At 40.5% G+C, this 13,954-nt stretch overlaps 1 protein-coding gene across 1 annotated transcript in view; it reads right to left on the reverse strand.

Annotated features, from left to right (window-relative positions):
- The window catches only part of LOC127424298 (adhesion G protein-coupled receptor A2), a 144,123-nt gene that overhangs the window by 25,608 nt on the left and 104,561 nt on the right, over positions 1-13,954 (reverse strand). Inside the window, exons 4-9 of the mRNA XM_051669339.1 lie at positions 7,531-7,602; positions 7,237-7,308; positions 5,706-5,869; positions 2,828-3,041; positions 1,154-1,318; positions 880-1,072 (exon numbers count right to left, since the gene is read on the reverse strand). Coding sequence (XP_051525299.1) covers positions 880-1,072; positions 1,154-1,318; positions 2,828-3,041; positions 5,706-5,869; positions 7,237-7,308; positions 7,531-7,602 — 880 coding nt within the window. The remainder of the gene's footprint in view (positions 1-879; positions 1,073-1,153; positions 1,319-2,827; positions 3,042-5,705; positions 5,870-7,236; positions 7,309-7,530; positions 7,603-13,954) is intronic.

Consider the following 13,954-nt stretch of genomic DNA (forward strand, 5'->3'; position numbering starts at 1 on the left):
ACTAATGTGACTCTTATTCAACTGCAAAAAGTCAATATTTTTAGCAGCATACATTCATTTGAAAGGTTTATGAATTTTTCAGTGTGTTCGACACATTTGTGCATTGTAGCATTTTTTTCCTCACAGTCCACATATAATGTTAGTCCAGGTTTCTTTCACCAAAAAAGCAGTGATTTAGTTTTTTCATGAGTATTTTCCATCCTTTCTCTGACTCTAAAAATTAAACAGGTTTTTTTTTTTTTTTTTTGCTACTGCACCTTTAAGACTTCTAGATGTAAATTACATATGTTATGATTGGCTAACGTCTTAGCATGAGAAAATTGCTTGTGTAGTCACAATGTTATTTATCAGGGTGGGATCAATATTTAAGAACTTTTTTATAACAAATTCTCCTCCCTGTCTAGTAGGTGGCAATATGCACAAAGAATGTGAATCGCCAAAAACAAAAGAGGAAAGTGAAAGTGGAGATTGATAGTAAAAAAGGACTTAAATATTGATCTGTTTCTCACCCACATCTATAATATCGCTTCTGAAGACATGGATTTAACCACTGGAGTTGTATGGATTACTTTTATGCTGCCTTTATGTCTTTTATGGACCTTTAAAGTTCTGGTCACCATTCACTTGCATTGTATGGACCTACAGAGCTGAAATATTCTTCTAAAAATCTTTGTGTTCTGCAGAAGAAAGAAAGTCATACACATCTGGGATGGCCTGAGGGTGAGTAAATGATGAGAGAATTTAATGGTCCCTTTAATGGTCTTATATTGTATTAACCTGTACCTTATCATCAGGACTTGAACTAACATTTAAAAAGACTGTGCCTTTGATCTGACAAAATGATCAGAGCATACGATTATACAGTAACAATCTACTAACCAGTATGAACGTATGCAGGACCCTTGTGATGTCATTAGTATATAGGCACTGAGAGTAGTCACCCTCCTCCCAGCGTCCAGAGCGGTCGCAGTAACGTGATGCTCTTTTTTGCTCCACAAGGCCACCTAAGGAGGGGTAGCGTAGCTGGAGACAGTACTGGTAGGAGGTGATGCCAGACAGAGTTCGAGGCCACCTGCAGGCCAAACAGGAAATGGTCTACATTTTAGCAAAGTTTTAGCAAACCACAGGTTCAGATGAAGGATACGTTCCTTACCTGAACTCCCCTCGGTTGTTGGTTACTCTCTGCTCTGGACAGAAGGAGGCACTATTCTCCAGTACCACTATCTCTACACTACGAGAGGCATTCCCACGTCCTGTGGACACCACACACTCCCACTCGCCACTGGCCTCGACATGGACATTTGATAGGATCAGCTCACTGCAAAATAAACATGAGGATATTCTGTTACTAAACAACAGCTTAGACTGTAATGTTATCCTGTTCTATCTTTCCTGCTTAGTGCAGTTCTATTTCCTTATTATACCTTTACTTTCCTATTTTATCCTATCCTATTCTATACAGCATGTGCCAATGTATTCTGTTCAACACATCTTCTTTTTACTTGAACACATATCTTTTGCTGTGTCACGCAATTCTTTAAAGGAATACTTCAGCCAAAAATGAAAATAGCTCACCCTCATGTCGTTCCAAACCTGTATGACTTTCTTTCTTATGCAGAACACAAAAGGAAAGATTTTTATGAATATTCCAATCCATCTTTTCAGTACAATGGAAGATGAAAGTGACTCACTTTATGGATCAAAAAAGACCCAAATGTATCATAAAAGAGTCCATGTGACTTGTCCATACAATCAGCATACAATAGGTTTTGTTGAGAAACAACCTGCAGTTTAAGTAATTTTTCAAGTCAAATCTTGACATCTGTTGCATGTTCATGAGTGCAGAAGAACTTGTTCACAGTACCAAAAAGCACTGTCAATGGGCTTCTCTTATAATGCTCATGAATGTGGCATGGACTACATTTATGATACTTTTGTGTCCCTATTTAAGCTTTAAATTGAGTCACTATCAGCTGCCTAGAAAATATCACCTTTTGTGTTCCACATTAGAAAAAAGTCATATGGGTTTGGAATGCTTTCAAGATGAGTAAACTATGAAAGAATTTTCATTTGGGTGAACTATTCCTTTAAATTCAATTTCAATTTGTCTTTAAAGGAATAGTTCACCCAAAAATGAAAATTCTCTCATCATTTACTCACCCTCATGCCATCCCAGAAGTGTATAACTTTCTGTCTTCTGGTGATCACAAACAAATATTTTTTTTAAGAATATCTCAGCTCTGTTGCTCCATTCTGTGCACGTGAATGATGGCCAGAACTTTGAAGCTCCAAAAAGCACATAAATAATCAAAACAATGTGAAAGTGAAAGAGGACATTTAGAGTAAAAAAGGACTTAAAAATTGATCTGTTTCTCACCCACACTGATCATTTTGCTTCAGAGGACATGGATTTAACCACTGGAGTCATTTGGATTGCTTTTATGCTGCCTTTATGTGCTTTTTGGACCTTAACATTTTTGGTCACATTCACTTGCATTGTATGGACCCACAGAGTTTAGATATTCTTATAAAAATCTTAACTTGTTGTTGTTGCAGAAGAAATAAAGAAAGTCACACATCTGGGATGGAATTTTCATTTTTGAGTGAACTATCCCCTTCAAATCCTTTAATAACCCATCTCAATTCCAATCCCATTCCATTCTCTTCCCATCTCAATAAACTTATTCCACCCGTTTGCAGTACATCATATTCCATGCATTCACATCCCACCCATTCTATGCCATCCTATCCCATTCTATTCTACCTCACCCCATATTATCCCACCAATAATCAAGAAAAAAGAGGAAAAAAAGAGAGAAAGAAATGCCTGGTGATGAAGGTACAGTCATGATGTACACTCTCTTCTAGATGAACCCCGTGCATAGGGTCAGTGGTGACAGGCTGACCGTTGTGACGCCAGTGAAGGGCAGTGATTTTGTCAGCTAAGGAAGCAGTGCAATGGAAAGGTAGTCTGTCCCCCTTAAACACGACCTGTCGTAGCGAGGGTAGCAGAGACAACGTGTGCAGTTCCAATGGACCCTCTAAGGGATAGAATGAATTAAAAGACAAAGAATAAAGTTATTATTCTAAAGGGCTTCATTTAATCACTTATTTCTGTATTATTTTTTCCCCTTTTTACTTATTTCAATGATATAGATATATATATATTTTTTTATTATTTCTTACATTTTTATTTCTTGTTCGTGAGTGATTTTAAAATTGAATTTTATGTACTGTTATTTTCTTTCTCTTTATTAGTAAAGCACTTTGAATTACCTTTGTGTGTGAAATGTTCTCTCTCTCTCTCTCTCTCTCTCTCTCTCTCTCTCTCTCTCTCTCTATATATATAAATTTGCCTTGCCTATTTTAAATTCCTGCCCTCGAGCTGAACAGCCTAATAAACAGTCATCTAACGTTTCACAAAGCATATGAAATCTGTATTTAAAAGAGTGTTTTCATAAGGAATCAAATTTGACTTGATCTTTTGGGGTTAAAGAGCTTGATGTGCAATGAAAACATAATGTAATTTTCAGAATTCAAAACTTTCTCCACATTCCTAAAAGAGCATTTATTGAAAGCAATATGACCCGGCCATGACTAAAACTGTTTTTGTTGCAAAAAACATTACTAACATTATAAGAGGACCACAGAGGGGAAAAAGTGAATAATAACAATTTATGATGTGACCCCTTTAAATTCAATTTGATAATATTCTGTACCAATATAATCAACTCTGAAGTACAGATCTACTGGGAGGATTTTCACATGGTCTCCTGCCATGCCTTTTTCGCATCCCTTTTTGTTGTGGCTGTGATATGTGAGGAGATTAGGCCATCAGTTCTCTTGTGTGGTGTACAAATAACAACATGTTTTTTGTGTATTAGCCTATGTTCCATCCACACTCCTAATAGACTGCACAGTTAGACATCTATTCTTTGAATACATGAAGCAAATTTAATCATTCACAAGTAGCAAGGCGTTGAAAGAAATTTCTTTGGGTGTTTTGTTGCTTTGTAATCATTCAAAATCAGCTTTGCTTGTGAAACAGCCTGGATGAATCAGTCTCTTTTAATGGGCTGGGGATATTTATTCACAACTGCAAACCCACAGAGGGATCTTTCTCAGCCAGTCACAGCTATGCGCTCCCGGCCAAAATAAATATGTTTAAAGGCAGTGGAGGAAGTGATGGTGAAACAAGCTGATATAAAAACAGTAACGAGAACCCTGGTTTGAGGCCCAGGAGGCAGCAGAAATATGCTGCGTATGTTTTACAGAGAGATCAGATTTTAAAAGAAAGAGGTTTAAAACAAAGTCATTAAGAAATATAATCAGACTCCAGTGGCTATAGTCAGAGGATTTTTAAAAATTATATTTGATCTTAGCTGGCTAAGAAACATGGATTGAGCAACAACTAAATTCAATAGAATGTTTGTAATGTATTTCAAAATACATATGAGGAATAAAAGGCAACCAGTGGGGCAACCAGTGGCTCCCCAAAACTACTTTAGACACTTAAGCCACATCTAAAAATGTATGAATAACATTACATTAGATAACAAAGTATCCAACTGCCATTTATTTAAAATAAAGATAGCACACTTTTCAGTGCAAAACATTTAATAAAAAGAAGTTTGTTGAAATGACAAAACGAGATATACTGTCGATATTTTATTATTGCGACACTTTATGGTTGTTGAATGTTAGTGGAACATGTTCATAGTTAATGTGATAAACTACACATGCGGTTACTCTGCTAGGACACCTGTGTGACTCCATACATCTATTAAAAATTACCTTGAGACCAGTTGGTTAAGTATTTGTAAATGGGTCAGAAAGTGAATTTAGTTTTGAGAAAAAGATGAGCATAACTGGTTTCATAATTTGCTTTCAAGTCAATGAAATTCATGTATTAAAGAAAAAGTTCACCCAAAAATGAAAATTCTCTCATCATTTACTCATCCTCATGCTATTGCAGATATGCATGACTTTCTTTCTTTTGCAAAACACAAATTAAGATTTTTTTTTAGAAGAATATCTCAGCTCTGTTGGTCCTCACAATGCAAGTGAATGGTGGCCAGAACTTTGAAGCAAAAAAAAATAAAATAAAAAAAAAAAAAAAAAAGCACATAAATGAAGCATTAAAGTAATCCATATGACTCCAGTGGTTAAATCCATGTCTTCAGAAACGATATGATAGGTGTGAGTTTTTTCCTATAAAAGTCCACTTTCACTTTCACTTCCACATTCTTCTTCTTTTGTTTTTGGTGATTTGCATTCTTCGTGCATATCGCCACCTACTGGGCAGGGAGGAGAATTTATAGTAAAAAATATGTAAAAATAAATATTGATCTGTTTCTCACCAACACCTAACATATAGCTTCAGAAGACATGGATTTAACCACTGGAGTCTTATGGATTAATTTTATGCTGCCTTAATGTGCTTTATGGAGCTTCAAAGTTCTGGCCACCAATCACTTGCATTGAATGGACCTACAGAGCTGAGATATTCTTCTAAAAATCTTAATTTGTGTTCTGCAGAAGAAAGAAAGTCTTATAAGAAAGATATATATCTGGGATGGCATGAGGGTGAGTAAATGATGAGAGAATTTAAATATTTGGGTGAACTATTCCTTTAAGTGTGGCTAAGTTTCCACATACTTTTTAGGGCCACTGTACATTCAAAAGGCATGTACATTATTACTCACCACAGCTGAGGTCACTCTCTCTCAAGAGATGAAGGGGTTTGTTTTGAAGTCTTGTGGGGTACGCACAGAGTGTTTCATCCCCAAGCCGGGTGGAACTGCTATGAAAAAAACCCGGGACCCAGCGAAGACCGCAGTCACACGACAGGAACTCTGAATGAAAGTTCCTAATAAGCGATAAATTAGAGGTAAGCAATAGATAAAGCTTGTTCTTCAGTCTCAGAGTGCAAATAACAATGCAAAACTTCTCCAGGAAGATCGTTTACTTTTTTAGTATAATGAAAGTGTCTCCTAAATGGCTAGTGATAATTAATTGAGTTTCAGTTTTATGATAACAACACTGATATAAAAATGTTGAAGTTCCCACGAGCATTTTGTGTTTTGATACATTTTGACGTCACAATTAAACCATGTGTTTTTTGTTTTATCTTTGAGAATCTGTTGCAATTACTGGCATACTTCCTGATAAGATTATAATGGATGTTAACTAAAATTTTAAATGTGTTGAAAATGAGTTAGGGTTAGGGATAGACAAATATCATTTTAAACGCATATATAAGGGATGAACAGTCATTCGGTTGTTATCGCAAAACAAAGTTACAAGAAGTGGAGGGGTCTTGCCTCATCCTGATGGTGTTTAATTTGCGATAATGACCGGGTGGCTGTACATTATCCCATTTATAACAAGGCTACTTACAAAATAAGTTAAAAAAAAATAGACAGAGGTGTTCATTTGACACACACAGGACAAGATCAGATATACTGTATCCATCACAGCTGCATTACGGGTCTTAACATATTTGACAAAGAATTAGACTTCCTTTAACAACAGTAAAACCACAGCTGGGAGTTACAGTTGTGCATTAGACAGTTATACACAGCACTGTGCAATGTAAAATTCTCCATATCAAAAAAGACCAACATCACTGATTGAATTTTATTTCACCCCAAAAACACTTTTATTTATTTTCATTATTTTCCAAACTCATTCAACTTTCTTTCCTCTGTGGACCACAAAAGGAGAAATTTTTAAGAAAAAATATCAACATTTAAGTCATTATTTACTAAAAATCCTAACAGTTCATGATAAAAGTATTGATGTCAAATTTATGAACAAATCATTTTTTTGAGTTGGATCTTTTCAATAAAAAATAAATAAAAAATGATAAAACAAATTTAAAAAAAAAAAAAAAAAAAACTCTGAATGATTCATTCCCAAATCTGAGTTTAACTCACTAACTCAGTTGCAGTGGTTCTCTCACTGGAAGGGGAATTGTATCATTGAATAATGCCTTAAATTTTGGTCTGTTGTTTCATATTCGATCTGTTACAATTTGTTAGTCCCTTTTGAAACTTGAAAGTGCCAGTCCCATTCATTGCAAATGTATGAAAAAGAGCAACAATAAATTCTTAAAAAAATTTCTCATTTTGTGTTCCTCTGAGGAAAAAAAAGCAAAACCTGTATGGTACCAAATAATCCAATAAATAATATATGGGCATGATGTGTACCACAAAAACATTCACTTTAACTCACACCAGCTTTAGAGAGTGCAACCCCAGAAAGACATTTGGGTCCAGAGAGGAAAATATGTTTCCAGAGATGTTTCTATAATATAAGAACACAATTTTCACAATAACTGAATATGACATAGCCATGTTATTAAATGCATCATTTGCAGTAGATGTTGTGTTTACAGTATTATCTTAAAAAAGCTTAAAATGCCAAACATATGACATCCACATGCACAGCCCAACAACAATTTGAAAAGTAAGTGGTTTTCTGTGGTTTATTTTCCAATAAATATTTGTTTCAGACATAATGACTTACAGTTTAGTGAGGTTGGTAAGTCCCTGGAACATTTCTGGAGTCAGGCAGCCAATTCGGTTACTGGATAGGTCACTGTACAGATTAAAGCAAATGAGATGATTATTCTGAGATCCAGCTCTAGCAGTCAGGAGCCAATGCATCTTAAAACTTTAAAACGTCAGCTGTGTTGAAAAGTCAGCTCTATAGTTAGAATAGCTCTTCCCCCTACTGAAAAAAGGCATAAACCAGCCAAAGTTAGTTGGCTTGTCTTAGCTGGTCTCACTGGGAACTGGCTGACAAGCTAAACCAACTAAAAATCAGCTTTGTTGGGCTGAGAGACAAGCAGAAGACTAGTGTGGCCAGGCTGGGAGACCAGATCGATTTTAAACCATCAAGACCAGCAAAAAATCTTTAGCTGGTTTAAACTGTTGTTCAGTATGATCTCCCTCTCTCTATCTCTCTTTCTTACACAATAATGATAGATATGTCAGTGGCAGATAACAGATCACAGCCTCATGTTAATAAAAGAAACAAGAGGCTATTAAATAGTTTTGGGGTCAGTCACTGCTTTTTTTCAGCTGTGTCACAGTGGTTATCTAACTGCTCTAGACTGTGCTTGTTTATATCCGAAAGCTCCTCAGATCCTGGGAGAATGAAAATGGAACAATCAGGAACAGGCATATTTGGATCAGATACAGTAGACAGACAGACAGACAGACAGATAGATAAATAGATAGATACTGTAGACAGACAGACAGACAGACAGATAGATAGATAGATAGATAGATAGATAGATAGATAGATAGATAGATAAACCATGGTTTTACTACAGTAACCATAGTTTAACCATGGTATTTGTAGTAAAACCATGGTAACCACAAAATTAACCATGGTTACTACAATATTACTATTGTAAAATGTCTCAGTAATGACTGTAACCTTGGATGACACTATATGGGAACTTCTCCCAGGAGTAACGATTTCTGAAGCCCCTGCCAATGTATTAGAAGATGGTGCTTGACACTCCACTCCTCGTGTGCGCGTCATTGCGGGCATATAAACCGGAGCGCAGCACCATGTCATCTGGATTTTTCAACTGAAGGAAAGAGAACACATCTCTCTGCCTCTTAAAAGTGAGAAATCAGTAGTGAGGCTAGCATACGGCACATCTCGGTCCTCCTTTAGGGAACCAAGTTTACAGTCGTAACCGAGACGTTCCCTTTCAAGTTGGTCCCTTTGACGTACGCCACAGTGCCGTGCTACTGATTCACACGCACACAAGGCAACACCTACACTGTAACTAATTGCTGAAGTTTTTACAGCAAGATTCTACAGAAATGTACTGTTTTAACATTTTACAAGTTGCAACTGTAGTTGGCAATGCATTATGGGTCAATAAATGCATTACAGTAGTTAACAGTATATTTCCATGTCAACTGTAAATTAATTTACAGGTAGGAGGTGTTGTGACTGCATTTTACAATAATATAATGTGATGTTGGCATTATGGGAATGCATGGGCTACATTCAAGTTTGAAATCATTGGTGGACTGGAGCAGCACAGCAATGGCTAAAGAGAACTTTTCAGAATGTTTGGTAATTTACTTGAATTTACGTCAAGAAATATTGAAAATAACATATTTTTAAACTAAAATGCTTATTTTATTGAACGTCATATGGGAGGTATAAGCAATCCATATTTTGAACAGAAACAAATCATAACAGTATAATGTTAAATGTAGTGAATTTGTAGTTGAAAACAGCGTGACATGACGATATTCAATGTTTCCTTTCAATGTTTTACGATATGTTTTGTTTGGCATTATTAAAGGATTGTCTCGCTAACTTTACGGCTCTTATCTCAGGTGCGTGGCAGCGGAAAGCATGACGGAGGCATCACACCATTTTGGCTGGAGTGCAGGTGAGATAAACCTCGACTACACGATGAAAATATTGTACGTGCAGTCATCTGTAGCTGATAAAAAAACATATATGTAATTAATATTTCTCATTTCATTCGCCTATTTGAATTTGATATTGAAAGCATTTGCTGTAGTGTTCAACAAGGTCTGGACCACATCTGTAGTCAGCATAAAGCAGCCTGTTGCGAACGATGTTCAGAGAATCTTCTGAGATAACTGACAACAAATATAGTAACATCTTTCAATTTCCTTTTTTACTTGTAGACATTACTCTCTGAGACTGATCGTCTAAGGCAGGTGTACAAAACAATGTTCTGAAATCTGTGATAAAATAATTTGGCCTAAACCCCCATGCGACACTGTACACCCCACCAATCGTAAGCGAGTGCAATGGCGTCAACAACCCAGTGAGAAAGCCTATGCTTTTTTATTTTATTTGCTGAATAATATATGGATGGTGGGAAAAAATTATAATACACACAAAAAAGTGATAAATAATTGTGTCTATTGAAAAGAATCTAAATGGAATACACCATGTAATGAGAAATGTATTGAACAGATAGACACAATTAAGTATAAAAAAATAAATAAACCAAAAAAGCCAAACCTTTTGAACAGCCTTTAAAGCAGACAAAGAGCTTTATTTAGCTTTTTTCAGCCCAGGCCCTCTCGAGGATTTGGAAAAAAACACAGCATACGGCTTAAGTAGTGTTGCATCTTGGGAGTCCCATCCTCACAAGCCAAGAGCGAAGCATTTCGAGTTCCGAGTGCTCACAGTGAATGCAATCAATCTCAGTGAGTGCTGTGTCAGCATGGTCTCAGCCCAGACAAAATCGCACTTTTACAGAATGGGTGAAGCCACTTATAATGGAGGAGAGGAGGCATACAAGGCTGGGCCAGCGACAAATCCTCCTCAAATCTCCACACTCTATTCTCTTCCTTACGTGGCTCCCTTGTGCAGTTAAATGATGAAGCAAAGGTTCGGGCGTCCAGAGCTTGAGAATTATTATTGCAACTCTGAAGAAAAAAATTCTGATGACATGACGCTGTGCTCCATTTTATATGCCCGCGATTATGTGTGCATCAGGGGCAGAGCATCAAGCGCAATCTGCCAATAGATTGGTGTGATTTTTAAGGGCTTCAGAGATCATCAGTTCCCATAGCTTCAGCTACTGACGCAGCATTGAAGTGAACCATGGTTTCAGCCAAAATATAATAATAATAAAAAATAAGGTTACTTTAATATAACTAAAGTAAAAATTTTGTTAATTTTCAAAAGGGTTCAACAAATAAGGTGACAACATTAAATTGAACATAAATTCATACAGTACTCAACATACACAAATAGGCGAAAGACTAGAAAACGTCTTGGTTACTGATGTAACCTCTGTTCCCTAATGGAGGGAACGAGACGTTGTGTCAATGTAGTGACACTAGGGGTTCGATCTTGAGAGCTCCAATCACCTTTGCTTAAAATAGAAAAGGCCAATGAAAATTGGCGAGTGGAATTTGCATGCCACTCTCCGCCCTGGACATACGGGTATAAAAGGAGATGGTGTGCATCACTCATTCAGATTTATGCTGAGGAGCCGATAGAGAGTCCCAGCCATGTCAGTGGCCATTACAGTGGCGCGGCAGGAGGGACACTCCCTCCATCAGGGAACAGAGGTTACATCAGTAACCAAGACGTTCCCTGTCTGTCACTCACTCGAAGTTGTGTCGATGTAGTGACACTAGGGATTCCTATAGAAAATGCAGCAGGCGCTGAACCATGTCACGAGGCACAGAAGTGTGGACACGGGCAAGCTGCTGCGTGCCTCGCAGCGAGCGCTCAACCATGTCATGACCTTCCAGCGAGTTAGGTAAGGCATCTCCCTTGTCCCATTAAGGGGTGAAAGGGCACTTACCCAAGTAGGATACCGGCGGTGCCTTTCTTAATTTGCTGTTAAGCAATCTCCTGCTGAACATTTTCTAGAATAGCGCTGGGAAGTGCTCTTCCCTCTCCAGAAAGGAGACCACTACAGAGACCACATCCTGCCAGAGGAAGGTTAACATGTGGAGCATACCTCACATGGACTTACCAACGGGGAAGTACACATATGGAATGATACCACAGGAGGACCCTATCTACAGAGAAGGTACGCAGCACAGTGGCCAAGACAGAGAAAGCTCTGACAAGGGGAAAAACAGGTTTCACCTAAGGGGGAAACCGAACAGTGGAAACTCATCATACGGGTTTACAAAAGGGGAATCACCACGCATGGAGCACTGAGCCCAAGAACACGGGCTCACCTGAAAAGGGAAATACCACGAGTACTGGGCCTGGTGGCATTACTCCTCCGCCGAGTTCATCACTGGACAGTGCTAAAGAATTAAAGAGGTGTCCAGAGTTCACTGGTACGGGGAACTGTTGTGGACAGAAAGCACACATTATCACCTTTGAAAAAGGGGAAAGGTGCAATGCATGTGGTACACCCAACCGGCCGCCCGGACTACCTGCTGTTACCGCGTAACACTCGGGTCGAAACCGGGTCTATGCGTAGGTTATATAACCTCGCAAAGGTATTGGCCGTAGCCCAACCTGCAGCTCTGCATATGTCTGCTAGAGAGACCCCTCTTGCCGGACGCAATGCCTCTAGTGGAGTGCGCCCAGACTCCCAAGGGACACGGCAAGTCCTGAGACTTGTATGCGAGAGAAATGGCATCCACAATCCAATGGGCCAACCTCTGCTTGGAGACAGCTTTCCCCTTCTGCTGTCCTCCAAAACAGACAAAGAGCTGCTCCAAGCATCTAAAGCTCTGCAAGCGGTCCAGATAGATGCGCAGGGCGTGAACTGGACACAGCAATGACAAGGCTGTGTCTTCCTCCTCTGAAGGGAGTGCTTGCAGTTTCACCACCTGGTCCCAAAAAGGAGTGGTGGGAACTTTGGGCACGTAACCGGGCCAGGGTCTCAAGATCACGTGAGAGTGTGCCGGCCCGAACTCCAGGTATTCGCTGGTAACAGAGAGCACCTGCAGGTTCCCCACCCTCTTGATGGAACTGAGCGCCACAAGGATGGCCATCTTCAGAGACAGAGTGCTGAGCTCGGCCTGCTCCAGTGGCTCAAACGGGGCTCTCTGTAGGGCAGGTAGGACCACAGAGAGATCCCAAGAGGGGATCGGGCGTGGTTTAGGAGGATTCAATCTCCTCGCGCCTTTGAGGAACCTGTTGATCAGGTTACGCTGTCGTGAGGGATTGCCGTCCAGTGTATCATGGTGAGCTGCTATGGCAGCCACGTACACTTTCAGGGTAGAGGGAGACAGCTGTCTCTCCAGCCCTTCCTGAAGAAAAGACAGCACAGACCTGACGGTGCATCTCTGTGGGTCTTCCCCTTGGGAAGAACACCAGTTAGCAAAAAGATGCCACTTCAAGGCACACAGCCACCTCGTAGAGGGGGCCCTGGCCTGAGTGATAATGTCTACCACCGCTAGCGGAAAACCTGCTCCTGCTGCTCACAGGAGGAAACGCATATTTGCGTAGCCCTCGAGGACAGCTGTGCACCAAGGCATCCGTGCCAAGGGGGGCCTCGGACAGGGAGTACCACAGGGGCAGTGAAAGAAGTCTTGGGAGGTGAACAGGTCTACCTGTGCCTCCCCTAATCTCTCCCAAATCAGCTGGACTATGTGGGGATGGAGTCTCCACTCCCTGCAGAACGTTACCTGCTGTAAGGGCACATCCGCTGCTTGGTTGAGGGCTCGCAGAGACGTCAAGGTCTGCTGACTCCAAAGGAGGAGGCGGCGGGTGAGTTGAGACATGTGACGCAAGCGTACGCCACCTTGGCGGTTTATGTACACTATGGTTGCTGTGTTATTGGTTCGGACCAACACATGCTTGCACTGAATCAACGGCCAGAGCATCCTCAGGGTCAACGATACTGCCAGCAACTCTAAGCAGTTGATGTGCCAATGGATTCGGGGCCCCATCCAGACCCCCGACACTGCCTGCCCGTTGCACATGGCGCCCCAGTGCCTCGCCCTGCACCATTGTGGAGAGGATGCCACTGAACCGGGGTGGGCGTCTGGCGAACTGGATCATGTAACTGAGGCGAATCGTCCTAATGAGCCACTGTGAGGGGCTGGAGAGCTCTAACCAGGCCTCCAGTCTCCATGACAGCGGCACCAGGGGGATGACTGGACTTACTGTGCCCGGGCAGGGTGGTTCGTGGCAAGGCAGAGCAGGCACCCTATCTGGAAGACAGTCCAGGGGGGACGTGCTGCTCCGCAAGCCTGCAACGGTGGCCAGTGACTGGGGTGGGCGAGCGGCCCCAGAGACCAGCACACTTACCTGTTCACCGGCTGTCTTTCGACGGAGAATGAGGGAACGGGAAGTAACCACGTTCGCCTGATTGACCGGAAAGACCTCCAATGCCTGGCCGTTGTGAGTGCGCTGGCCCAGGGAATGAGGAAACTGCTCTTTTATTGACCATGTGGGTAAAGAGGCCCAGAGGGCACTCGGCAATGTCATACTCACCACACGCTGGCCC

This window comes from Myxocyprinus asiaticus, chromosome 33 (genome assembly GCF_019703515.2).
Source record: "Myxocyprinus asiaticus isolate MX2 ecotype Aquarium Trade chromosome 33, UBuf_Myxa_2, whole genome shotgun sequence".
NCBI classification, from domain to species: Eukaryota; Metazoa; Chordata; class Actinopteri; order Cypriniformes; family Catostomidae; genus Myxocyprinus; species Myxocyprinus asiaticus.